The sequence below is a fragment of the Fusarium phalaenopsidis genome, assembly GCF_050370095.1.
Source record: "Fusarium phalaenopsidis strain FUZ10S chromosome Unknown contig_32304, whole genome shotgun sequence".
Taxonomy (NCBI): domain Eukaryota; kingdom Fungi; phylum Ascomycota; class Sordariomycetes; order Hypocreales; family Nectriaceae; genus Fusarium; species Fusarium phalaenopsidis.
The window spans coordinates 2,159,245-2,182,746 of record NW_028145404.1 but is presented as its reverse complement, the minus strand read 5'-3'; the positions used below and the strand labels follow the sequence as shown (position 1 = coordinate 2,182,746).

General features: G+C 54.5%; 7 protein-coding genes across 7 annotated transcripts; 3 read left to right on the top strand and 4 right to left on the bottom strand.

Annotated features, from left to right (window-relative positions):
- Positions 1–41: 41 nt before the first annotated feature.
- On the bottom strand, positions 42–4,904 carry LRP88_09959 (uncharacterized protein; the record flags this gene model as incomplete). The annotated part of the gene is made up of 2 exons (XM_083246432.1): positions 42–75; positions 802–4,904. The coding sequence occupies 2 exons, from the start codon at positions 4,902–4,904 to the stop codon at positions 42–44; spliced, it is 4,137 nt and encodes a 1,378-aa protein (XP_083097545.1).
- Positions 4,905–6,006: 1,102 nt separating this feature from the next.
- On the bottom strand, positions 6,007–7,553 carry LRP88_09958 (translation termination factor eRF1; the record flags this gene model as incomplete). Its single annotated transcript, XM_083246431.1, has 4 exons — positions 6,007–7,146; positions 7,202–7,251; positions 7,308–7,392; positions 7,518–7,553. 4 exons carry the CDS (start codon positions 7,551–7,553, stop codon positions 6,007–6,009), a joined length of 1,311 nt encoding a protein of 436 aa, XP_083097544.1.
- Positions 7,554–10,929: 3,376 nt separating this feature from the next.
- LRP88_09957 (DUF1770 domain-containing protein) lies at positions 10,930–11,427 on the top strand (the record flags this gene model as incomplete). Its single annotated transcript, XM_083246430.1, has 2 exons — positions 10,930–11,247; positions 11,395–11,427. The coding sequence occupies 2 exons, from the start codon at positions 10,930–10,932 to the stop codon at positions 11,425–11,427; spliced, it is 351 nt and encodes a 116-aa protein (XP_083097543.1).
- A 599-nt stretch (positions 11,428–12,026) lies between these two features.
- On the bottom strand, positions 12,027–14,168 carry LRP88_09956 (uncharacterized protein; the record flags this gene model as incomplete). The annotated part of the gene is made up of 5 exons (XM_083246429.1): positions 12,027–12,953; positions 13,021–13,392; positions 13,447–13,576; positions 13,633–13,802; positions 13,926–14,168. The coding sequence occupies 5 exons, from the start codon at positions 14,166–14,168 to the stop codon at positions 12,027–12,029; spliced, it is 1,842 nt and encodes a 613-aa protein (XP_083097542.1).
- A 1,668-nt stretch (positions 14,169–15,836) lies between these two features.
- Positions 15,837–16,877, top strand: LRP88_09955 (60S ribosomal protein uL2; the record flags this gene model as incomplete). Its single annotated transcript, XM_083246428.1, has 5 exons — positions 15,837–15,885; positions 15,948–16,055; positions 16,159–16,542; positions 16,599–16,696; positions 16,752–16,877. The coding sequence occupies 5 exons, from the start codon at positions 15,837–15,839 to the stop codon at positions 16,875–16,877; spliced, it is 765 nt and encodes a 254-aa protein (XP_083097541.1).
- A 738-nt stretch (positions 16,878–17,615) lies between these two features.
- LRP88_09954 (adenosine kinase) lies at positions 17,616–18,998 on the top strand (the record flags this gene model as incomplete). Its single annotated transcript, XM_083246427.1, has 4 exons — positions 17,616–17,667; positions 17,782–18,240; positions 18,296–18,791; positions 18,962–18,998. The coding sequence occupies 4 exons, from the start codon at positions 17,616–17,618 to the stop codon at positions 18,996–18,998; spliced, it is 1,044 nt and encodes a 347-aa protein (XP_083097540.1).
- A 665-nt stretch (positions 18,999–19,663) lies between these two features.
- LRP88_09953 (EST1 family protein) lies at positions 19,664–22,786 on the bottom strand (the record flags this gene model as incomplete). The annotated part of the gene is made up of 4 exons (XM_083246426.1): positions 19,664–21,396; positions 21,447–22,426; positions 22,487–22,600; positions 22,713–22,786. The coding sequence occupies 4 exons, from the start codon at positions 22,784–22,786 to the stop codon at positions 19,664–19,666; spliced, it is 2,901 nt and encodes a 966-aa protein (XP_083097539.1).
- Between the last annotated feature and the right edge of the window lie 716 nt (positions 22,787–23,502).

Sequence of the window (23,502 nt, the reverse complement as noted above, 5' to 3'; positions counted from 1 at the left end):
AGCGGTTCGTGATGGCTCGCCATGGTTTTGGTAGTGGTGTGTTATGGGTATGTAGGAAGTTTCGGTACGAGCTCGCTTGCAAGGAATAAAAGAAAAAGAGAAGTACAAAGAAACAAGCAAGGAAGGAAAATCGTGTTCGTGAAGAGTCGATACGTCACTGACAATCCAGGGAAGAGAGATGTGTTATAGGCCAAGAAGAGAAGAAGCGGATGACCAAGCCAGAAGAAGAAGCAGGATTAAAGGTCTTTGGAGGTGATGAGCCATGATCGGCAGCCGTGGAAGCCGGAGGGGCGCCTCACTGACGTCAGCCAACTAGGACACTTACCTACCGCTAACCTAATCCACTTGAAAACCCGTAGGGCGGGCTCGCTCTTTGGTCGTTCTCGCTCTTTGCTAGCGCCCTGATTAGCGTCCGAGACGCGAGTGGGGCATGGGTCTCGCTCTCCGGGTCGGTCAGGGCGCCCCACTTCGGAATACGCGGACCTACTAATACGAAAACTTCTCCGTATCCGCCGGGACCGGTATTCTGGAAACCTCCTCTGACAAATACTGACTTGCAACGTATAAATAGACAACACTCGGACAAGCCCTATTCGCATTCGGACATCGCCTGTTTCATAAGCTTGGATTAATACAATTGCTTGCTTGCACAAATAAAATCCGCCGGCCAAGGACGGGCTGGAGTTCTCTATTCTCCCTTCACTGCTCGCTTCTCTGGTACACCTCTGATCCAACATGCCTTCAATATGCTAAAGCTTTGCTCCTCCCAATTACTCCTGAAACGACTCCGATCCATGCTACAATGTTGACAACCTCCGCTCCCGCATCACAACCTGGTAATCCTTCCTACAGCTTCCGCAATAGTTGTCGCGCCATTGCTCAAGTGCTTGTCTTCGCTTCGCCGTTGTCTGCTCCATCACCTTTTGTGATTCCTTATCCTTTCCGGATTCTGATCCCTTCTTCTGCTTCTTACTGCGATCATCCGCCTGGAGCATAATGTCCAGCTCATCGCACAGCGACTTTTCATCCACCAGCCAGTTCTCCCACTCCGACTGGAGCATCTCCCGCTCAATGCTGTTGACAACTCGCATCGCCACCAACAAATCATGTCGGTACGAACCCAGCCGCTGTCGCGTTCGTCGTAGTCGGCGTGCTGTGGCTTGGCTTGCGGCTGTTGACAAACTGGCTCCGGCTTCCTCCCATGGCATGTCCATATCCGCGGTATCCAGTAGGTCTTTGAACGTAGTAAAGCATGTGCTGTTCTCCGGGAATGACAATGTCTGGCCGGCTCCTGACGCCTCATCCAAATCGGCAATGTAGATAGCCTTGCTCATCATCAGGTTTGGTCGAATTCCAATACGCTGCATGAATCCGGCTGCCCTCCGCTCACCCCACCACGTTGTCACCTCGCTCGATGTCAGAAGCACATTGGTAAGTGTGCTGAATCCAAGCAAGGCGAGGATGATCCACTGAGCCGTGATAATATTAAACGCCTTGCGTAGAACCGCAATAGCGCCCATGATGACCGATGATACTGCGCTCTCGCCAAGAGATCGAACCGTCTCAAATAGCATGGTGGTCAACGTCCGTGGTTTGATGACCTGCTTCTTAGCTGAGTCTGTCGCACCGGGCCTGAAGACCACTACCTCTGTCTGTTGGCCGATCTGTCCATACACTTGGATTGCTCTGTTCGTCCGACTTCGAGGACCGAGTTTGCGGACCTGGTCTGTGGCAACTTCGGCAAGCTCTTCAGCATCGCTTGCGGCATCGCGAAGCGCTTGACGCTCCACCAGATTCTTTGACAGAGCCGGAAGCTTGGACCAGTCAATCTTAGTGTAGATGGCAAGCTTGCACTTGGACTTGGCCACATGCGTGATGACGATCTTGGTGATGACCTTGAACCAGCTTGAGTGAGGTAGATGCCACGCTGTCTTGACGTGTGTCACCACATATGTGACATGATCACTGAATACATCAATGATCTGATAGTCGTTGACCTCGGCCTCCTTTGATCGGCCCAGGACATCCTTGTAGTCGACCTTGAACTGGAAGTCCCGTCTCATCCTTCCCTGGTCAACTAGTACCCATGGGCCCTGGGCAATCTGCTGAGCACGTCGCTCAAAGTAAAGCTTCGGGAACACAAAGCTCTTGTCGCCAAATAGCACATGGAAACATGATTTTGCGCTGATCTCAAAGTGGCGCTCGGCTGCCATCTCCTTCATACCTTCCGGCTCGTAAATAACTGGTCGAACCGGGAGGTGAAGCTTGTGCATCTGTCTGGCTCTTGATTTCGAGGAGCGCGAATGGGAGCTGAAGTCGTTTCGCCTAGCCACCGGTCTTCCTAACCAGGTTCCATCGTCCATCGGTGTGTTGGCTGAAACTTCTTCCCAGCTCTCAACGCTGGGGCTTGGTCGATCAAACTCCTCCTTCTCAAGATTGATCAACGCAGTAATGATTTCCTCCACGTCCATGGGTTCCTCAGCCTGAAGGTCGTCGATCAACAGGTTCAGGCGGGTATGGAGAAGACCCAACTCTTCCAAGAAAACCTTGATGGTGATCCTAGTGTACCCAGTATCATTGGAATCATCGCCCAGATGCAAGAAGATGAAATCGCAGTCCTTTCCGGGAGCAGCTGTCACCTCGGCAATGATATCAAGGCTGATGCTGTAGGCCGTGACGAGGCCTATTTGCTGTCCGTAAAAGTACATGTTGTCAGGCGTGACGTAGATACGTCCATCTCCCGCCATGTCTGGTTTGCCAGGTCCGCGCTCAGGGGAGCCAGTCCAGGCTGCTCGGAAGACGAGCACAAGTTTCTCTTCCAAGGGCGCATCCGGGAACAGCAAACGGAACTGCGCATGCTGGGCCCTTAGCTCAGGGGGATAATTCCGCGGGAACAGCTCACCGCCCTGTTTCCGCGAGATACCCTTGCCAAGACTAGCCTGCGAACTTCCGGGAACCACAACTCCAATAGGGTCGTCTTCATCAAGCCTAGGTAGAACGGGTTGGGTTGGCGTGTTCATGGCACCCCAAAGACTAGTTCCCCAGTAATTGGCAATGACAGAAGCTGGGAGCTTCCTATTGCTCCCCACAGGGCGACGCTCTCCCGCAGCCAATACGGCAATGCGACTCAAGCCTGTCATCGAGGGAGGCTTAGCTAGAGTAGCTGGAGCCAGAGTGCCAGATTGGGTGTCGACCGATGGCAGCATGCTAGGCGTTTGTCTGAAGGTGGAAGAGCTTGCTAGAGTATTTGAGTATCCGGGTAGAATGTGGCTGGTGGACATGTTTGAAAGTCCAGGAGATCCTGCGCCGCTTCCCTGGGCAGCCTCAGAACCTGCTTGACTCCCAAACGTGGCCTTGCGGTGAAGATCAAGCTTTTGGATGATTCTTGCTGCATGTTCACGGCCACTTTCACCCTCCTCTCGCGCCAAGTCTCTTCCCAGGGCAGTGATAGATCGACGAGACAAGCTGCCATTAACGTCAAAGCTCTGTCTCGTGCTGAGGTTACCATCTGTCCCAGGAACTGGCAGCGTACTTGTTCGCTCGAACCCACTCCCAGACTCGTCGTAGATGCCAATCTGTGCATCAAGTGTCTTGGCTGAGAATTCTGGGATGCTTGGCGGCGAAATGGAAAAGGCGGGATCAACAGCACCAGGGAGGGTAGCGTTGCTTCTGTTCATGCTTGTCTCAAAGGCGTTCTTTTTGGTTACCTCGAAGACCTCCAGCCACTCCGTAAGTTCACCTTGTGTCTCAGCTTGAAGGAGTATCGTTTGGCTCTTTGTCTTGACCTCGAAGCAGAAACGTCGGTCCTCGGCCACCGCTGGCTTTGCGTTACAAAGCAAAACTCCAATCTCATCACCCTGGAGAACTCCCAGCGGACCTGGTATGAGCCAGCCAAAGATGCCGTCGCGGCAGTAGTACCACCTCCTGATCCATGTATGTCTTGCGGGTTTGCCAGAGAGTGCGCGGAGGAACAGCCAGCCTTGCTTCTCTGAGATGACAGGGACACCCTCCTTGAGGCGCAGGTTGACGGGGCCACGGGTGCCGAGAAAGGGGACAGTCGAGGTGCTGTAGTCTTCGAGCTCGCGGGACGGCTTAAATCCTGCGAGCGCGCCCTCTGCAAGATCTCGCCTGGCCGCTTGCAGTTCACGTCTGAAAACCATCTCTGAAGCTCCCATCTCGTTGGACCAGCCCTGAATTCGTTCCATCTCTTGGTTCCACCGAGCGGCGTTGCCAACCGCCTCTCTAGTGCGCTTCAGCTCCTTCCATCTTTCACTGCAGATCCTGACCAGTAGCTTGTCCATGCTGAAGCGTAGCTGGGGAGCAAGCTGGCAGTAGTCCATGGACGCCTTTAGGTATAGCTTTCGGGTCTCGAATACGGCAAAGGCGTCTTCGCGGAGAGCTGAAGGTTCTTTTGTCTTTGACTGACTGACATAGCGGGCCAAGGTCGTGTCAAAGGTTCGCTGCGCCTGTTCCATAGCTCTCCTGCACTCCTTGAAGTTCCTTAGGTCGCCAACGATGAACTGCCGGACGGGATCGACAACTGAGCCATCCATCTTCTTCATGGTGCTCAGCATTTGTATCCAATACTCGCGCCAGCCATCGCCGACCCTCTTGAGGGCCAGAAAGGTATAGTCGTTGTCGACAACGCCGTCGGCGGCCGAGGGCATCATCTTGACGATGTAGGTGTTCACGGTCTCTTCGAGGGCGAGGAAGTCGTGCAGGAGCTTCGAGGTGGACTGGACGTAGCCGTTGAGCCATCGTTCGATGGCATCGACCTGCTCACCAAAGTTGGTGGCGGTTACTCGAAAGGTCGGGGAGTCGAGAGCGGCTTCGTTGAGGCCAACGGGGATGGCGCGGCCAGCTTGCATGGTCGCAGCGGCCGGTGTGCCCGGTGGTTCGGGCATGATGAATGATGAATGATGTTCAGCGCCCGACTACAGCTTCAGTTGACACTGAGCCGTGGTCTTTATGGCGCGAAATAATATGGCGGTGGGAGATGGAATGATGCTGGTAAGATGGTGGTCGATAGGATAGGTCGAGCCCTTGTTGTTTCCCATGTTGACGTAGCACCCTTGCTCCTTCGTACCTTCCTCTCGCATTCGTAGAAGGCCCCCACATCAAAGTTACGGACGGAGTTGGAAGGAGGGTGGTCGGTCTCAAGCCACAACTAGCGCCGCGGAGAACACCAAACTCCATGATTACCGGCGTACGTACTACGTTTTTCGCCGTCGGACGACTGAACGAACGGAATACGCGGAGCTTTTAATACCTACCCTGGGAACTGCGGAGCTTCCCCTAGGTCAAGTAATCTCGCTGCGGAAGCGCCCATCAGATGCGAGGGCAGGATTATGCAGCCATGGGAACGAACGAGGGAAGCCCTCGGACACGGACAAACCCAAGCAACGCGTGAACGCGCAAACTACATCACTTTTGGGAACTGCTCAACAATGGCCATGCAAACGACTAGTATATTGTTGATTCGACGCGTCGTGACTGCTCGTGGCTGAGACCCGTCAAGAAATGACGAACAAGCCTGCAGCCAGCTCACGCCGATTCTACTCCATGACAACAGATCTTTCAAGCCATACAGAGCAACGCCCGTGACGGCCCTCGCGGATCCTCTAGTCGCCGTGACACCCCGATCCTTCAATTTTAACGCGTGGGCCTACCAGCAGTTAGACCTGACTTCTGGGATTGCAGAGTTGATGGTTTATCTACCTCTATTCCCGCCGATCATAACTCAAGCCGTCATCATTGTGCGAAGCGGACTGGGTCGCGACACCTGACGGGGGTAATGGGGAGGCGCGAGACTGTCCCTCCCCATCAAGCGCTTCTGAGCGATTGACATCGGCGCGGCATCGGTCGACCTCTGCGCCTCGAGGCGCATGGCACTGTTGTCGTGCGTGGACGGTTGAACTTGAGTCGATCCCTCGCTGGTGACGAGGGGATCCGCTGGTCAATCTGCGCCAATGTTAGCTCAAGGAATGGATCTCCGATGATCAGCCATCACTCACCGTCGTAGTACTCGTCGTCGTCGCTCAGGTCAGCTAGCTGCTCAAAGTTGACCTTGTAGCGGAGAAGGCCGCCAATGCCACCGAAGCCCTTGACGAACTGGTTGCCCTCGGTGGATCGGTCAGAAACGAATTCGAGCGTCGTACCAAAGTCCTTGTAGTGCTCAGCAATCCATTCCAGGAACGAATCCTGAGAGACAATGTCCATCTCCTGGCCAGTCTCCTTGTCGAGGAACTTGTCGCGGCTGGCCTGCTCCTGCTGCTTGGTGGTGTGGAGGATGATTTCGCTGCCGTTGCTGTCCTTGAGAACCCAGCGGGTGATCTCGAGGTTCTCAAAGACGATGAGAGTCTCGACAGCACCGAGTTCAAGAGCCTTCAAGGTGTCATCAATACCGTAGCAGACCTTGCCGGTGTCCTGGCTAATCTCCTCAAAGTACTTTCCGATGAGCTTCTTCTCCTGGATGAACTTGACGTTGCCGAGGGTCTCGGACGACAGCTCAATGGCCTGGTTGAAGCCGTTCTCACCACCGTAGGAAACATCGACAACCTTGATGACCTTGGACTGCAGACGGTTGTCGAACATGTCGGAGGCGTTGAGGTCGTTCTTGAAATCGGCGGAACCAGCGAGGATGATACCAGCGACGTTGACCTTGTCAGCGGTAATGAAGTTCTGGACAGCCAACTCGGCGACCTTGCGGACGTAGTTGTGACGCTTCTCCTCTCGCAGACGAGCGAAACGCAGGGCGGACTGACCACCACGGCCGTGCTTCTTGGGAAGATCGACAGAGAACTTGTGGACGACCTCACGGGTGTTTCCGCTGAGGGTACCAAAGAGGGCACCGTTACCATCCATGATGATGAAGCCGAACTTCTGGTCAGACTCGAGCAGCTCGGCCAGGGCCTCGGTATGGAACTTGTTGTCGCACAGGTAGAGAGAGGTGTTGATGGGCTTGAAGGGCTCGAAATCGATGTTGACCTTTCGCTCCTTGCCTTCGGAAGTCAAGATTTCACCACAGTAGACGACCAGGCCGTTCGGGGGGACCTTGTTGTACAGCTTGAGACGCTGCTGGGTCGAGGTAATGGCGGACAGGACGGACTGTCGGTTGACACGGGACTTGATGTTGGAGGCGGTACCCTGAGGAGTCGTCAGTGAGGTCACGGGGGACTTGGAGGGAGCGACAGGGTCGTACGTATTCTTCAGCCAACATCTTGGCTGCCCGAGAGACCTGATCCTTGGGAGCTGGAAGCGGGCATGTTAGTGCGCGGTTTCGGAAGCGGAGCAATGGAACGACTCACGGATGATGAGGGAAATCATGGAGGTTCCATTTCCTCTGGCGGCCTCGAGGCGCTTGATGAGCTTCTTGACCTTCCAGATCTCAATCTGTCGCGGGATTACTCGTCAGTCGCGGTGGAAAACTTGGGGTTGAAGGGGGGGTAAATTGTTGATTTCTGGGAACGCGGGGCAAGGTTGACATCAAGGAGGGGCGATGCTAGACAAAGACTTACGTTCTTCTCGGCCTCGTTCGCCTGAGCGTCACTCATCTTGGCAGATGGATCGAGGACTCTTTCTTAGCGAAGGTTCTTTTTGGCTTCTTCTCGCGAGTCTGGGGACTCGTTCCTGTTTGTAGGCGTGATCTCTGGAGCCCGAGGATGCCAAAGCCAAAAAGTTGGATGTTAGTGCCAGATTTTTTTCTCGTGCAACGGGCGATGACCTAGGCACCCGCACGCACTGAACCCACTTTACTGGGTGTCTGCTAAATAAATGTGGCCACTGGCCTTTTCTGCCTATGTCTGACTCTCAACCTGCTACGCAATAGCAGGCAATTGCCCTGTGTGAATGACTTGCTGCCCGAGCGGGGCGTCGGAACCTCCGCACCGCCACAATGACGGAAAACGCTGACTCCAGCCCCGGGCCATCGCGTCCACTCCCCAGTCCGTATTGTCTGCCGTTGGTTGTCCTGTTGCCTTGACTTCCATCCATGACAAATGATTGTTGACTCACCGACTGTTCATGTGCGTGCCAAAATCCGGGGTCAGAGCTTAAGTTAGAGGCAACTACCTCATCAGGCTGGTATGGATATTCCATGTTCAAATCTACATACACCATGTCCAAAAAAAAAAAAAAAGAGAGCTCCCACTATTCACCAACGTCTGGGTATACTTAAAAAGAGTGGCGCAAAACCGGTGATTGCCCTGGATCAACACCCGTTCCCTGGGAGGCTTCCCGGTTCGATTCATCCTGAGCTGACATGTTATCCATGGGGTACGCATCTGCCCTGTCTCTGCTCCGTTGGTGCTCAACGCTCCTTTGATGGACTCTCATAACGTCCACTGCCAACTCACCAAAGAAGAGGGCAAATACCAACGCCACGAGTGCCAAGTCAGTCCATGGAAAGAACGCGTAGCTCAAAGCTACGACCGCAACAAAAAGCAGCCCGGCGATACCCAGTGCACACCTCGTTGCTAACGGGGCGTGCTTTATACCAGCCTCGATAACGTGTACTGGACGTTCGGAGGTGTATACTGCCGACTGCTATGTTTGGTGTTAGCTCGCAAGCCCATGATGTCCAAGATAATGGATATGTTGCAGGGCCAACTGACATGACTCCCTTCCTCCACCCCCAACGTATTAGTTCTACTTGACGCCCCCAAAGATCCAGGCAACGAATCGGTTCTGATCAGCCCAGTTGTACTTACTATGTCTGTCGCTGAGCAATTCGACTCTGGACGCAAATACAGAGCCTGCCTTATATCTTATTCATCATTGCCGGTTGCAAACGAAGCTCTCCTAGAAGAGTGGCCGGGTTGTACGAGTATCCCCCCTCATGTAGTCGAAGCCTCAGTGGTAGCATCGGGGCTCGGCATGATTTCGCTTGTCAAGGAAGCCCCCTTGGTAGTGGCCTTGTGGTGGTGCTTGATACCTATGGGGCAATTGAGGTTAGCGAGTAGTGGGTGAGAGAGGTGGATGATTGTGCCGCTGAGACTTGACTCACTGCCGACCTCTAAAGCAGTCACTGCGAAAACAAGTAGCAGAAGAACTGGCATGATTTGGCTGAAGCTAAAGGACAAGATCTTTTTTATGTTAACCCCTTTTGTGAAGAGAAGACGGCACAAGTGGTAAGTATAGTGGCTAAACTAGATAGCAGGCAACAGCAACTGAAAAGAGATCGACCCAATGATTTCCCACAGCAAGATCGGGACGATGATGTAGACGACTTTGAATAAGTCTGGCTTCTGTCTCAAAGCGTGGGCTTTGCTTTGCTCCACAAAGGCTGCCTTCGTCCGTTTCTGAAGCAGGTAAGTTTTGACATCCACCCTCGTATCTCTACGGGAATAGATTAACTTCAAGACACCCGTTGTCCAGAATGTAGGTGTGAACTTGTTTTTGCGCGGCTTTATCGGCATAATGGCGTTTAGGTAAGTAAGCGAGGCGCATGCGACGTTAGTCACACTGCTGGCCACTGCGGTCGACGAGGGTTGTTCGTAGGTGCAGGTAAGTGATGAATCAATATGATAGTGGCATGTACGGGCTTCCTGGAAGACGGTTATAAAGTACAGTACAAGAAACGATACCATGAGCCCACAGCGAACGACTGCTTGGCGCTTGTGCTCGAGAAAGTGCGGCTTGAGCACGGCCAATGTGGCAAGGTGAACGGTCGAGGAGATACAGATGAGGCGATTGCCAACCTGGAAGGAAAACACTGACAGTTTGAAGATGCGTATATACATCGTGACCGCATAACATACGCCCGTCAGGAGGGTTTGGTCGCTAAGACTGAGCAGAAACGCCTGGTAGCCGAGGTTGTCTGGCGTCTCCTTTGGGAGCTTTGTAACACATGTCGGAAGCTTCGACAAGAGTTTTTCATCGAGCCACGTATAATAACAGTCAGGAATGCCGCCTCTGACAACAGCAGCAATGGCAACAAGAAGTGCGAGGGCGGCTGTAGCGACAAAGGCTATGATACCTGTGGGTAGAGTTATTAGCTATCAGGCAATCCCATAAGGAAAGCCTTACCCCTATTCCATGCATATCAGGATCAACAACGTCCTCTGCTGTATCTGGGCAAGACGGTTGGGTGCAGATCCCCATGATGAAGAATGAGGAACTAGGTAAGAGAATGATACTTTGAACATCAACCGGAGTCTAGGCGGAGTGTGACAATTGGGAAAAGAGAATACGATTGCGACTTGGGCTATGCCTGGCCGTTTTCATGGGATGTGGCGAGAGTCATATCCACAGGCCTGAATTCGTCATCATGGTTACAACTTGGTTAGTTTATCCCATAGTTACAAGACGGCAGTGCGTAGGCCATCAACCTATCAGCAATGATGATGCCAGAGCCTGCTTCGCCAAGCCCCTGAAGAGAGACATGTATCCCTCCCGGATATAAAAAGAGAGGATTGAGGGGGGCCCGAACTGAGCAGCTCGGGGATAGTTCGCCCGAGCTGCTGAGTTCGAGTCTCCTTAGCAGTCACCACTTTTGCCTTGGACTCGAGGGGAGCGATACAAGGGAGACGAAGTCTCGACCAGGGAACACTGTGACCTGTGTTTGCTGCGGAATCGCATAACGATACAAGGTCTTGGGCGTTAACCACTCGACCAAGGAGGACACTCTTCGGCAGCGGATTTGAAAGAGGAAGTGTTGCTTGATGATAAAGCTTCATCACTGACACTGACATACAGGTGTCAAACACTTGGTGGTGGTTTGTGAGAGCCAATCAGTGGACCAACCAATCAGCTGCGCTTCCGTTCCCCACGCGCTAGTTTGCCGCCCCGGTCGCTATCAGCCGCAACTCAGCTCTCCGACGTCAGTTGCTCAGGTCCAGCGTGACCAAACCGCCCAGGCGCATATCAATCCAGCTCTTCAACAAGGGTCACGGCTCGATACAGCGCAGCCTGCCTCTCATACCGCCCATCATGGACTCAGCGCCTACAGAGCTCGCGTCCACCATCCAGTCCGCGCACATCAAGCGCCACCCGGACGCGGCCCTCGACGTCAACCCGCCTACAGCCGCCTCTACGAGAGAGCCCGTGATACTGCAGAGTCTCAAGCACGGCAGCGACGACGGTATCGACGAGGACGATGAGGATATCCCATACAGCGTCCTCCGCCCACAGCCACGACACTACAACCTCCCTCCTCTGCCGGATCTGCGCTTCGAGCAGAGCTATCTCCGGAGCATCTCCAAGGCGGATACATGGTGGAAGGTGGCGCTCATCACGACGAGGGATCAGGTACGGTGTGCACAGCTGCGTGTAAGGCTTGTTTACTGATGCGGCGATAGATTCTGGTTCCCCTGACACAGGGTTTGTTGTACAACTTGTTCCTCTGCGGCTGGCAATACTGGAACAGGAATGCTCGACTACACGGCAACACATTAGGTGCCCGGGTGCGGCGGTGGTGGTGGGGAGTGAATAACTGGAAGATTCACTGAGGCAAATCAATATCATTATGAGAACTTGATACAGTAGCTCCTATCCCAGACCTGCGCGAGATCCATACAGATGCCGAGCAGAGTCAATTTAAGACCTCGAAGGCCAAAGAAGGAACAATAAAATAATGCATAATATTGATGAATGACAACTGATGAGGTGTTCCATCGCAGCCGTGTTTCGACAAACTCACTAGCACTTGGTGCTCACCTAGGAATCCGTACAAGAATCCGTACAGGCAACCCAAAAGATGAATGACTTATGTGTTTATTTCCTTTTTGGTATCAAGAACATACAAAGCGTCCGCCCTCGCTCGCGTTCACGCCTAATCCCCTAACTTATGACAAAATACATAACCAGGGCTCAACATGAGTATCTCTGCTGGGTATTGCTTCGCCATCTCTCGTCTGGATGGCCCATCATCGGCACCTCATGCAATGTGCCGTGCCATCAATACCCGTTTTTCCGCATGCCAAAAATCTATTCCGCCGTGATACCGACCCTTGGCCATGTTAACTCTATGCCATATAAGCCCCCTGTTCCGGAACTCCGACAAAAACATTTGATTACACCGCCACTCCCTACTCGCGGCTTGTGCCAATATCCAGAGGCCGGGGGACCGGCTGAACATGCGACTTCTCTGGGCTTCCTCTAAAAGCCAGAGGCGTCGCATGGATCGATGCAGGAGTCGCGGCCTGGCGCTCTGCAAACTTGGTGTCTGGGGCTGGGGATACTCGGGCTGCTGGCTCGACTTCCTTGCCGGCAGCCTTCTTGATTTCTGGCTCAGTAGCCGGGGCATCTTCCATTTCGACTAGAGGCGCCTCAGAAGCCTCAGCCTTATCGCCCCCTCTCTCGGAGCTAGGTGTCGGGAGCTTGTTGCTAGCAAGCGGGTTTGGCGCCAGGACGCTTCGCAGCTTTGGTGGCGTGACTGAGAGCTTCACGACCAGGCTGCGGGCTGAATCATCCAGATCATCGTCAACCATGGCCTCGTCTTCATCAAACTCGTCTTCGTCCTCCGACTCCTCAGGCACGTGCTCGTCGACGTCTTCTTCATCATCTCCAAACCCAGCTTCACTCTCATTCTCAGAGTCATCCGCAGTGTTGCGCCGAGAACCGTTGCTGGTTCCTGCCCATCCACTGGTGCCATGGTTGACTGCTGCTGACCGTCGAGGTCGTCCTGTCGGGCCCACTGAGCTCTCCTTGTCGACTTCCGATGTGTCTCCCTGTACACTACCAGGAGCACTGCTCCCCGTCGCAGGATTCAGTCGGGTTGGCGCCCTGATCTGCCGACCACTCGAGGTAGTCACTGGGCCAGTTTCGACTGGAGTATGGGTGCCTGTGTTGCGGGCAGAACGTCGAGTAGTTGAGTCGCTGAAGATATCCTCATCGTCTGAATATGTGTACTTCATCTTCTTGCCTCGAGTGCGACCCTCGTAGAGTGAGAAGCTGGGCTCAGGTCGCTTGAACTGTTCCTTTCGCATCTGGCGGTATTCGCGACGCTTGCGTTTCTGTCAAGTGTTAGTGGGAGGAAGCGCAAAGCATGCCTGCTTGGCATTTGGATGGGTATATACTAACCTCTTCACCAGCTTCGAATCGAGGCACCGCAGAGATCATCTTTTGAGCCAACTTCTTGGCTTTCGGGCCGCCGTCCTTGGTCTCGAGCTTCTCGGCGAGGGCCTTGAGCTCATCAATTGTACCCGCCACACTCCACCATGTGCGTTTCGTTCCAGCAGGGTTGCTTTCTCGGTAGATGCGAAAGGCTGTGTCGTCTTGTCCCTCAATTAGGAAATAGCGACGCTTGTCGCCATCGGATCCCCATGGTTGAACCGATCTCGGTTGGTTCGCATCATCTTCGTGGCGGTTCTGCTTGTAGGATTGGTTGATGAGCCCCTTGACAGTCTCGGATGACGACAGAGTCCAAAGGATCAGAGTGCGCAGCAATGTGAGCTGCGAGATGGTCAGCAGTAGTCGCGCAATCAAGTAGAAATTGAGGTAACACACCCTCTGCGTGGGGTTCATCGACGTAAAGGTTGCGCTGCCAGACAAGGGGTTCTTGTCCTCCCAAGCGGGCGCCCATTGGTTCTTGTGGGTGCTAATGGCATCCTCCAGGGCGCGGCCATAGTGACCTGGCCTAGAAAATCGCTTGTCAGCATGCTGTTTTGTCGTGGCGAAAGGGGGCGGCCGTACTTGACATCCTGCTTGCGATTCAAGAGTAACCCCAGCAACGCGCAAAGAAAGTGTTCGACTCGGTCGCCGGGAATGGCTTCGACAACATCGCGCTCGAGCTCCTGGGGGCCAAAGTGGGCAAGGGATTTGGGAAATGCGTCGTGGAAGCGGCTTCTGAACATTACAATGAACTGCATCTGTTAGCGAGAGCCCTTGACGTCAAGTACGCGACCAGGTCGCGTCGCAAAGGTGGCAACACGCGCCGAACCATTGCCTTTTGAAAAATGAATAAAAATCGAGATGCGGGCACATACAGCGATGTCAGGATTGTCTGCCAGGACATATTCGTGAGGCGGCGAGGGTGATCGTTTGCGCGGCGGCGGCGTGGGCTCTTCTGGTGGCTGTTCCGCAACCGTGGAGAAGTATTTCTGTATGCCCTTCCTGGGCTTGGACTTGGGCGCCTCCAAATCAGCAGGAGCATCCAGCTCGATATCCGACGGCGCAGGTGACAGCGAAGACAAGGACGAGAGGTCCGAGGAATCGTCGTCGGCCGACATTTTGCGGGCGGCAGCTCGATGTTGTTGTTGTGAGGATGAATCGAGGTTGAAATGGGAGATGGAGATGGAGATGTGGGGGGGAAGAAGCAGCCCAGGAGGAACGACGTAACTTGGGCTCTCACACGGAACAAGCACACACTAGCCTCAGGTTGCGAACGAGCCGCAAGCCTTATCAAATCTGATAGGTCGACCAAACCAAGTTAACTATTTGAGCAACACAATAAACAGCCAGAGCCTTGTTGTCTGTCTCTGACTCCCTGAGGTCCTGGCCTGGGCAGGTATGTCTCCTCGCCTGGCACTCGACATGACAGCAACATGAGGTCTGTGAGCCCGACACACATGAAGCTGGCATGCCCTCATCCACACATACACATTCCCTCGTCAAATCTTCAAAGTTGAAGATTGCCATCATCCATGAAAGCATCCATCACACCCCAACCTATCCATCCCATGTTATGACTCTTAACCTGAGAAGGGATTGAAGACCCGCTAGGTGCATTCGAGTCTAGCAAGTCTGTTTTGTTGATCCTTCTCCTGACGGTCGCGACTCAAGTTCTGTGTCGTTGACCTTGAGCAGGCATCCTGGACGATCCCCAGCACCCAACCAACCCGCCGACTTATGTCACCCCCGACGCCCATTCCCTGCTCGCACAAGTCCAAAAACGCTCCCGGAGGCCATTCCCGTAGGCTCAGCCTGAAATCGAGGGGAGCCAACCCAGAGCGGATGACCACGTCTCACACAGAGCCTGAGTGACAAAATAAGAGTTTTCTCACCGCCTTAACCTTCAGATAGCGCAGAATTCGCGCCACACATCAATGGCTGTCTCAAGCGATCTTGAGCATCCGCAGAGGCAGACCAGGGATGCGTCCCACTGAGAACGCATAGGTTTTGTCTTGAATCCCAACATCGTAACACGGGGCACCAGCTCACAATGTGATTGTTCTTGTCCATTTTGACCACCCAACGGGTCAACCACTTGGTTGGACCCAACCACTCCCGTGCATAGAAGCGTTTCAGAGGTTCTCCACGGTGATGCAGCCAAACCTGATGGTGAGCGTGCCACAATTCAAACATCCCGTGAGGCAGCCTTCCATGACATAAGACTTGAGATATCCGCGATGGAAACTGTCAAGATGCGATGAAGCTGACAACGTTTCTGCATTGCATGTAATCTCACAACATGGTAGCAGGCTGAGACGTCGCGTAGGCCAGGCGCCGCGGTGACCTTCCAGTGGCCGGGGTGTTGTTCCGTCGTGGTGATGATCTCAGCCAGAGGACGTTGGGGGATGAGATGATGGCATTGGCTCGGTACGCGTCGCGCCGGCGCAGGGCGCACGTTAGCCAAGGTACCGGACAATCTCTGGGTTGAGTTGGCCGGGTTCCCGTCATTTTTGCAGGTTGCAAGACCTGGGGCCCTGAGTTGTTCGGCTGCCGCGCCCCACATCCTTCCACTGATCGGCTCGCGAGGTGCAGGTCACGTGGTCAGGGCTCCTTCCCACCCATTGAGGTTCCGCGCACAAAAAATTATCGAGCGCAGTGCACCGACGGCCCTCTTTGACAAAACACCAAGCGGCCCAAGCCAGGTAAATTCCCATCCTTACCTCTTCGCCCTCGATCCTCCATACTAACCCACAGCTTCACAGCATCTACCGTGAAGAAGAGCCACCATGGGTAGAGTCATTCGCAACCAGCGCAAGGGTCGTGGATCCATTTTCAGTCAGTACCGATCGCGCCTCCCGACGATATCGAAGTTTCGAAAATACTAACATCCAGGAAAGCGGCCAACACGCGCCTGAACAAGGCTCCCGCCAAGTTCCGCAACCTCGACTACGCCGAGCGCCATGGCTACCTCCGAGGTGTCGTCCGCGAGATCGTTCACGATGCTGGCAAGTTCCCCGACGAGCTTTCCCAAGAATTCTTTTTTTCGACGGAAACCACAGACACATTGGCCATGGAGGAACGACGACTAACCAGAATTGTTTTGTGCAGGTCGAGGTGCTCCCCTCGCCAAGGTCGTGTTCCGCCACCCCTACCGATTCAAGCAGGTCACCGAGACCTTCATCGCCAACGAGGGCATGTACACCGGCCAGTTCATCTACGCCGGAAAGAAGGCTGCCCTGACCGTCGGCAACGTCCTTCCCCTCGGTGAGATGCCTGAGGGTACCGTCGTCTCGAACGTCGAGGAGAAGATTGGCGACCGTGGTACTCTCGGCCGCACCTCCGGCAACTACATCACCATTGTCGGCCACAACCCCGATGAGGGCAAGACCCGCATCAAGCTCCCCTCCGGCGCCAAGAAGGTTGTCCACTCCAAGTCCCGAGGAATGATCGGTATTGTTGCTGGTGGTGGCCGAACCGACAAGCCCCTCCTGAGTACGTTTTCCCTGATAGCAAGATTAGTGGGAACGGATTGCTGACATCGGAAACAGAGGCTTCTCGTGCCAAGCACAAGTTCGCTGTCAAGCGCAACAGCTGGCCCAAGACCCGTGGTGTTGCCATGAACCCCGTCGACCATCCCCACGGTGGTGTACGTATCCCCAGGATTGACTCACGAAAAACAGAAGAGCTGACACTCGACACAGGGTAACCACCAACATATTGGTAAGGCTTCTACCATCTCCCGATACGCCGCCCAGGGTCAGAAGGCCGGTCTTATCGCTGCCCGGAGGACGGGTCTTCTCCGTGGTACCCAGAAGACGAAGGAGTAAGATGGCGGCTGGTTCATGGTCTCATTGGGATGGTGTTATACTGGCTTGCTTGCATCTATTGATGGTACTGCTGAGAGCAGATGGCTGGTAGCTCAAAGGGCAAGTACTATGGCATTTGGCGCAAAAAATCTGAAGGCCGTTTCTGTGTGAACGATGTGCGCTGCGCGAAGAAGTGAGATACCAGGAATACCAGAGATGGGCTTGCGTTGCGTCGTGAGGAGCCTGCTTGATCGGTAATGATGTCCGATTGTCAATCTACAGTTAAAGCCAACCACGTGCCTCCACTCCCTGCCTGCCAATCTGTGGATGCATCTCGTCAAGGTTCGCGATGGATCATGGCCAAGGGTCACCTGCTGCTATGATGCGGGTAGCCGGGTCAACTAGTCCTTGCCGAAGTGATCGTATGATGGTGATCTCGATTGAATTGAATGCTTGTCTACCTTTCCTATCTTTCAACTCCACCGTTACAAACACTCTCAACACCATTGATTTCTGCCATCAATCGAGACAATGCTCGCGAGACCATCCACAGCCCGTCTTCCCTCCCTCGTCTGCCGCACGTGGGCTCGCAGCCTCTCAGGCGTCGCTCCCACTCGGACGCCGACGACGACGCTGGCCCCACGTCGACTGGACCTGAACCCCACCAAGACCATCAACCCCTCCATCCGTCTCAAACTCTTCCCTTCAAGAGCTGCATCTACACCATCATCTTTTGTATTTACTAGACAATTGAACACCATGGCCCCCGTTAAAGAGTTTTCCCTCCTCTGCCTGGAGAACCCTCTCCTCGGTGAGTATTCTCGAAGCTTGAATACCCCTCAATGAATAAATCTTACTCCCTTACACCGACATGTTAAGTCTTGGATTGCGTGCTGACGGTTACCTTTTTGTCCCTCCCCCGCAGACATCCAGGCTGTCGGTGATCAGGCCCTGCTCGACAAGTACGGCCTCAAGGCCAACGATGCCATCCTCGCCGAGGAGAAGCACATCCCTCTCTACGAGGACCTCCTCAACAACTACGATGCCAAGCTCATCGCCGGCGGTGCTGCCCAGAACAGCGCCCGAGGTGCTCAGTACATCCTCCCTCCCAACAGCGTCGTCTACATCGGCGGTGCCGGCGACGACAAGTACTCTGCCATCCTCCACGACGCCGTCAAGGCCGCCGGTCTCCGCGTCGAGTACCGTGTCGACCCCAAGGAGAAGACTGGCCGCTGCGGTGCCATCATCACTGGCCACAACCGAAGCCTGTGCACCGACCTCGGTGCTGCTAACCACTACGACGTGGACCACCTGAAGCAGCCCGAGATCTGGAAGCTCGTCGAGAACGCCGAGGTGTACTACGTCGGTGGCTTCCACTTCACTGGTGAGAGAGAGCTCCAGCAGCTTAGCTCACGTTCAATTGCGCTAATATAAACCAGTCTGCCCTCCCGCCATCATGGAGCTTGCCAAGCAGGCTGCTGAGCACAACAAGATCTTTGTCCTCTCCCTCTCCGCCCCCTTCATCCCCCAGTTCTTCAAGGAGGTCGTTGATGCCAGCGCCCCCTACTGGGACTACATCATCGGTAACGAGACCGAGGCCGCTGCTTACGCTGAGTCCCACGGCCTGCCCAGCAAGGAGCCCAAGGACGTCGTCAAGCACCTTGCCAACCTCCCCAAGGAGAACACCAAGCGAAAGCGAGTTGCCATTGTCACTCAGGGCACTGACCCTACACTTGTTGCCATCCAGGGCGAGGAGGGTGTCAAGGAGTTCCCCGTCCACGCCATCGAGACCGAGAAGATCAACGACACCAACGGTGCCGGTGACGCCTTTGCTGGTGGTCTCCTTGCCGGTATCCTCGAGGGCAAGCCCCTCGAGACCAGCATCGACCTCGGCCAGTGGCTTGCTCGTCTCAGCATCCAGGAGCTTGGACCTTCGTAAGTTCACCCCCATGAGCACGATTGATTCTATCATCTCGCAAGACATTGATTGCAACTTCATTTCTTCTACATATCTTCCCCTACAGTCACCATCACGATGGCTCCTCCACAAGGGCACCAGTCCCCGGAATCATCTCAGAAAAGTCTCAGCTAACCGTCTCCCGCAGATACCCCTTCCCCAAGCAGACCTACCAGGGTGCTTAAACCCATAAACAACTCATCTTGCGTATCCTTCATCAAGGGACTGAATGTGGTTTGGCGTTGAGAGGGAAAAGGGAAACGGTTTCAACAACGGCGTTTGCATCCAATGGGAGAGAGAATACCCTGATTGGGGGGGGCTCCCAAGCGCACAGCGGCACGGTATCCTCCACGATATCGAGTATTTGGCAAGCATATTTGTCTGAGTGAATATAAAAATGAGTGACTTCTTGCCTGAGAAACCAAAAGAATCGCCCGTGCCTGATTGGCGTGTAGACCAGCACATGAGGTTTGTGTATAACCAGCCCGGGTTGTTGTGTCGCAGTAACTCGAGATCAGATGTTGTGCAGAGATCTAGTGTATCGGCAAGACAGCAGATCCAGAACCCGTAGATGAGTGTATGTTGCATCAGCTGAATGATCGAGTGTATCGATCGATACGTTGATATCGTCGTCAAAACCGCGAGGACTCCAAGATTGGGTGCCTTAGCTAGCACATGGCTGTTCGCTATTGTTCAGCTCGACCCATCGTGGTAGTCCCGAATGGCCTAGCCAGGAACGGGACAGCACGAAAGCGCCATGGCCGCTAACAGACTCAGCAGTTGGCCGTCTCCAATTGTCAGATTGGTTGGTGTGAAAGTAGAAAAGGTTCAGAGAGAAACCCTTGGCCGCCTACTTGTTGTCGCGAAAAGCAGCCTGAAGAATAGCGGCGTCGTAGTTCAGAGCCGTCTCATCCATCTGGAAACGCCGGGCAGCGGACGGGACAGTCATCGACTCCTGAGTCTGAGTGCGATTATACTGACTCATATCCATGTAACCTCCAGACGGCATGCCATAGACAGCTCCGTTAGCTGGGGTTCCCTGGTACAGGCTGCTGGGGTGGGAGAAGGCAGACGCGGAGGACATGGGATAACCGTTGAAGGCCTGGTGGTGGCCGTAGGACGATGGAACAGTCTCCTTGGGAATGCGAGACGAGTTCTGACCCCACTGACTGAACGTGGACGTTCGGGGAGCACTGGTGCTCACAAAGGATTGAAGCAGGCTGTTGCGGTGAGCGGCTTCATCTGCAGCTGAAACGCGGCGAGGGCTTCCCATCATACCGCTGGCCACCCGAGGGGTCAGGTTCGTCGGGAGTTGCTGAGGCGAAGTGCTCGCAAAGGGATCCTCCAGGGTACTGACAGTCGCTCGGGGAAGGTCTCGAGACGAAAAGTTGGGGCTGACAGGGGCGTCGAAGACATCTTTGCAGGCAATAGCGGAGGGACCAGTCGCCTTATGAGGGGTGGGCGTGTATACCCAATCCCATGGCAGCGGCTTCAGCTTGCCAGAGGTGATCGAACCGGTTGGGCTAGGCTCAGGCTGCTGGATCATCCCAAAGACCTCATTCGCAGTCACACTATGCATTCCATAGGAAGTCTCATCGCTAGACCGGTGGGATGACTGGGTAGCATCCGAAATCGGGGGCTTCAGGAAAGGGGTGAGCATGCCGAGGATAAAGGTGTTTTCACTTTGGGCGGGGGAGGGTGCTCGAGGCTGAGGCTGGGGTTGAGGCTGGGGTTGAACCGTGGGTTGGGGAGAAGCGAGGGATGCCTTTCTCGCGTCATCGCTAGCCGGAGGTCGGTTTTCGGTTTGTCGATTGTCGGGCTGTCGATTATCAGATGCAGTGCGCTGCCGGCCGGGGTTCTTAGTGTTGACCTTGAGTTCGCGCACAGGAGAATTGACGATTGACATCGGCTCAGGAGCATTGTTCATAACGGGGGCATTGTTGATAGCGGGGGCGTTGTTCACAACAGGGACGTCTTGATATTCAAAGACCAGACCCCGTTCAGAGACACGATATGTGAGAGGGCAGGAGTTGTCTTCAGCCAGGAAATAGGCGCAGCGAAGGATGTCCAGGATTCTGGCCAGCATCTCTTGGAAGGGATCAAGTCGGTTCTCTTGAGACGGCAGTCGTGGTTTCAGGGTACCATTCTCGTTAAAGTAAGACCGGCAAGCCAGAGGAACCTGTTCCTGGGAAAGGGGAAGCAATCCTTGTGTGTCGACATCCTCGGCCAACAGGTAAGGGCACGAAGCCAGGTTCTCCTGGGTGTATGTGTCGTTGCACAAGAGAGAGAAGACCTTGGAGAGGGCTTTGACCATATCCGGCAGAACTGTACCCAGCGCTTCACCAGCAGCAAAGATCTCGTGACGGCGAGCGGCGAGCCACATGCCATAGATGCGGAGAAGTGGGAGGAGCGAAGTGATAGTGGGAGACGACTTTGCGGTAGCCGGGTCCTCGGATTCGTGACTTTCGCGACTAACAATTTCAGTGAGCTCAGATTCCAGTGCAGCACAAAAGGCCAGGATAAACTGAGAGTTCAGGCGCAAAGTATGCTGGCAAAAGCGCGATGTCGCAGGGGTTTGAGACTCTATGCTACATTAGGAGGTGCTTGAAAAGGTCTGGACGTGCAAAACAAACCGGTAAACTTTTGCGTGGCAACATAGTAGCTCGACATGTTGATCAATGCCATCTTGAACAGGACCTGGGTGTGGCTAGCGCTCTTAGAGGCCATGTCAAGACGGTGCAGGACCTCTCTCTCGAGCTCGGAGCTGTGTGACATGACTTCATCCCGATAGTACGAGGCGTGGAGCTTGGTGAACCAGGTGACAAAGGCATCGCTCGGCCCGCGTGTTTGCTTCTTGGACGGGTTCTTATCCGGCTGCAAAATGGTCTTGAACTTGGACTCGAGGTTCTGTCTCGCATTGGGGTGAGGGTCGGCGGTCGCGATGCTCCGGTAAAAGTAGTAGACGACGTCGAGGTCCTTGCCCTCCTCCAGGCTGATAATGCCCATCTGGTGGAAGGGGAAGCCCGAGTCGGACTTGAGGTCGTAGGCAAGGCTGTAGTAGGCCAATGCGGTTCTGTAGCTCGACTTTCTCAGACCGGATTGAACGTAGTAACGAGCCAAGTCGCCGAGGCATATAAGAGTATAGTGACAAGAATTCAGCACCAGGGGGTAGATCTGGCTTGGGACCGGGCTGATGACATCGCTGCTGGGAGAGCCGTCGACCTCGATTCCCTGAGCAATGCGCTTCAGCTCGACAATATCGTAGCGCACCGAGAGGCGCTGGACATATCCCTTGTAGAATTCCTGAGCAACGTGCAGGAAGTGCGTGTACTTTTCTCCAAGCTTTCGCTTCTCCACATTGCGCTTGTCGTTCTTCTGCTGCTTCGGGGTGCTCTGCTTGTCTCCCTTGGATTTTTCGCCATTGCGCTTCTCGGAAGCCGTCTTATCAGCCCTATGCTTGTCCGAGTGCTGCGCCAGGTGTCTCAGGCGGCCCAGGGTTCGTCGGTATTCGTTATTGATGCTGGTGTGCACCGTCCACATTGCGTGGTCGGTGCGCTCGGCGACAGCATACTCAAAGTCGAGGTAGATGGTTTGCACGCAGGCAAGGCGGAATCTATGTTGAGGGCAGCTATCAGCATCAGGGGCGCAGCAGACTGCGAGCCATTATCCTCACTTTTCCAGCTGCGAATCTATCGCCTCGAACTGGGCGATGTCGACGCCAGCGTTATTATCTTTGGGGAGCTTCTCGAGCTGCTTGGTGAGGAGCTTTCGCAGCTTGAGCGCCGTGCTGGAATGGTGGTGAGGTCAGTGACTGGTGATGGGGGTTCGCGAAGCTGGCGGGGTACTGTCGAAACAGAGCTCGAGCAACAGCAGGGAGGGAAGAGGGCATTCACACGTACCGCCACGTGTGTCTCGCCTTGGCAGAAAGGTCTGCGTGCTCGGGCGTGGAAGCCTGAGCAGCGGCAGCCTCCATGGTCGCAAAGTTGGGCGAGTTTCGGCGATCGGCGAGGTCGGCAGGGAAACTTGGCGAGCGCGGAGTACTAAGGCGAGAGGTCTCGTCGGCGAGGGCGGGACGGGGGAGGAAGGATGTCGCGGGGGACAATTTTAGAGAGTCGGTATCGAACTAAAAGGATTCTCGATCATTCTTTCTTGGAGCGGGATCATGGATAGGCCGTCGGTCCATAACTCGATCGCAGTTTGGGATATTGGGTCTGGGTTGGGGGGGAGCAGACTCGGCGGCTCGCGAAAATCGAAGCGTCGGCCGAGAAGACACACATTGGCGGAGACGAAGAAGCCGGCGGGCGGGTGCAGCGACGGGAGCGAGCGAGAATGGGGATAGGAAATGGGAAATGGAAAAGGAAAATAACACGAAAATGGGAAATATAGTTGAGCTGCTGCAGGCTGCGTCGTTTGCGCCACAAAAACAAAAGGCGCTGCTGAGAGAGTGAGTGGGTTGAGCTGGGTTGGGCGCGCGAGGCGAAAATAAATGTGAGAATAAAGTGAAAGGGATCGATCCGAGTCTGAGCCTGAGCCTGAGCCGCCTCCCGTCAACACGAGAACCTGAGTTAGTTGAGGTTGAACCCCTCAAGGTCCTGATTTGGTGCCCGTGGGAATACTTCGGATGTGCACTTCCAAGACCCTTGGATCATCGCTGGGAGCCCAGTATCAACGCATTATCCGTCACCATTT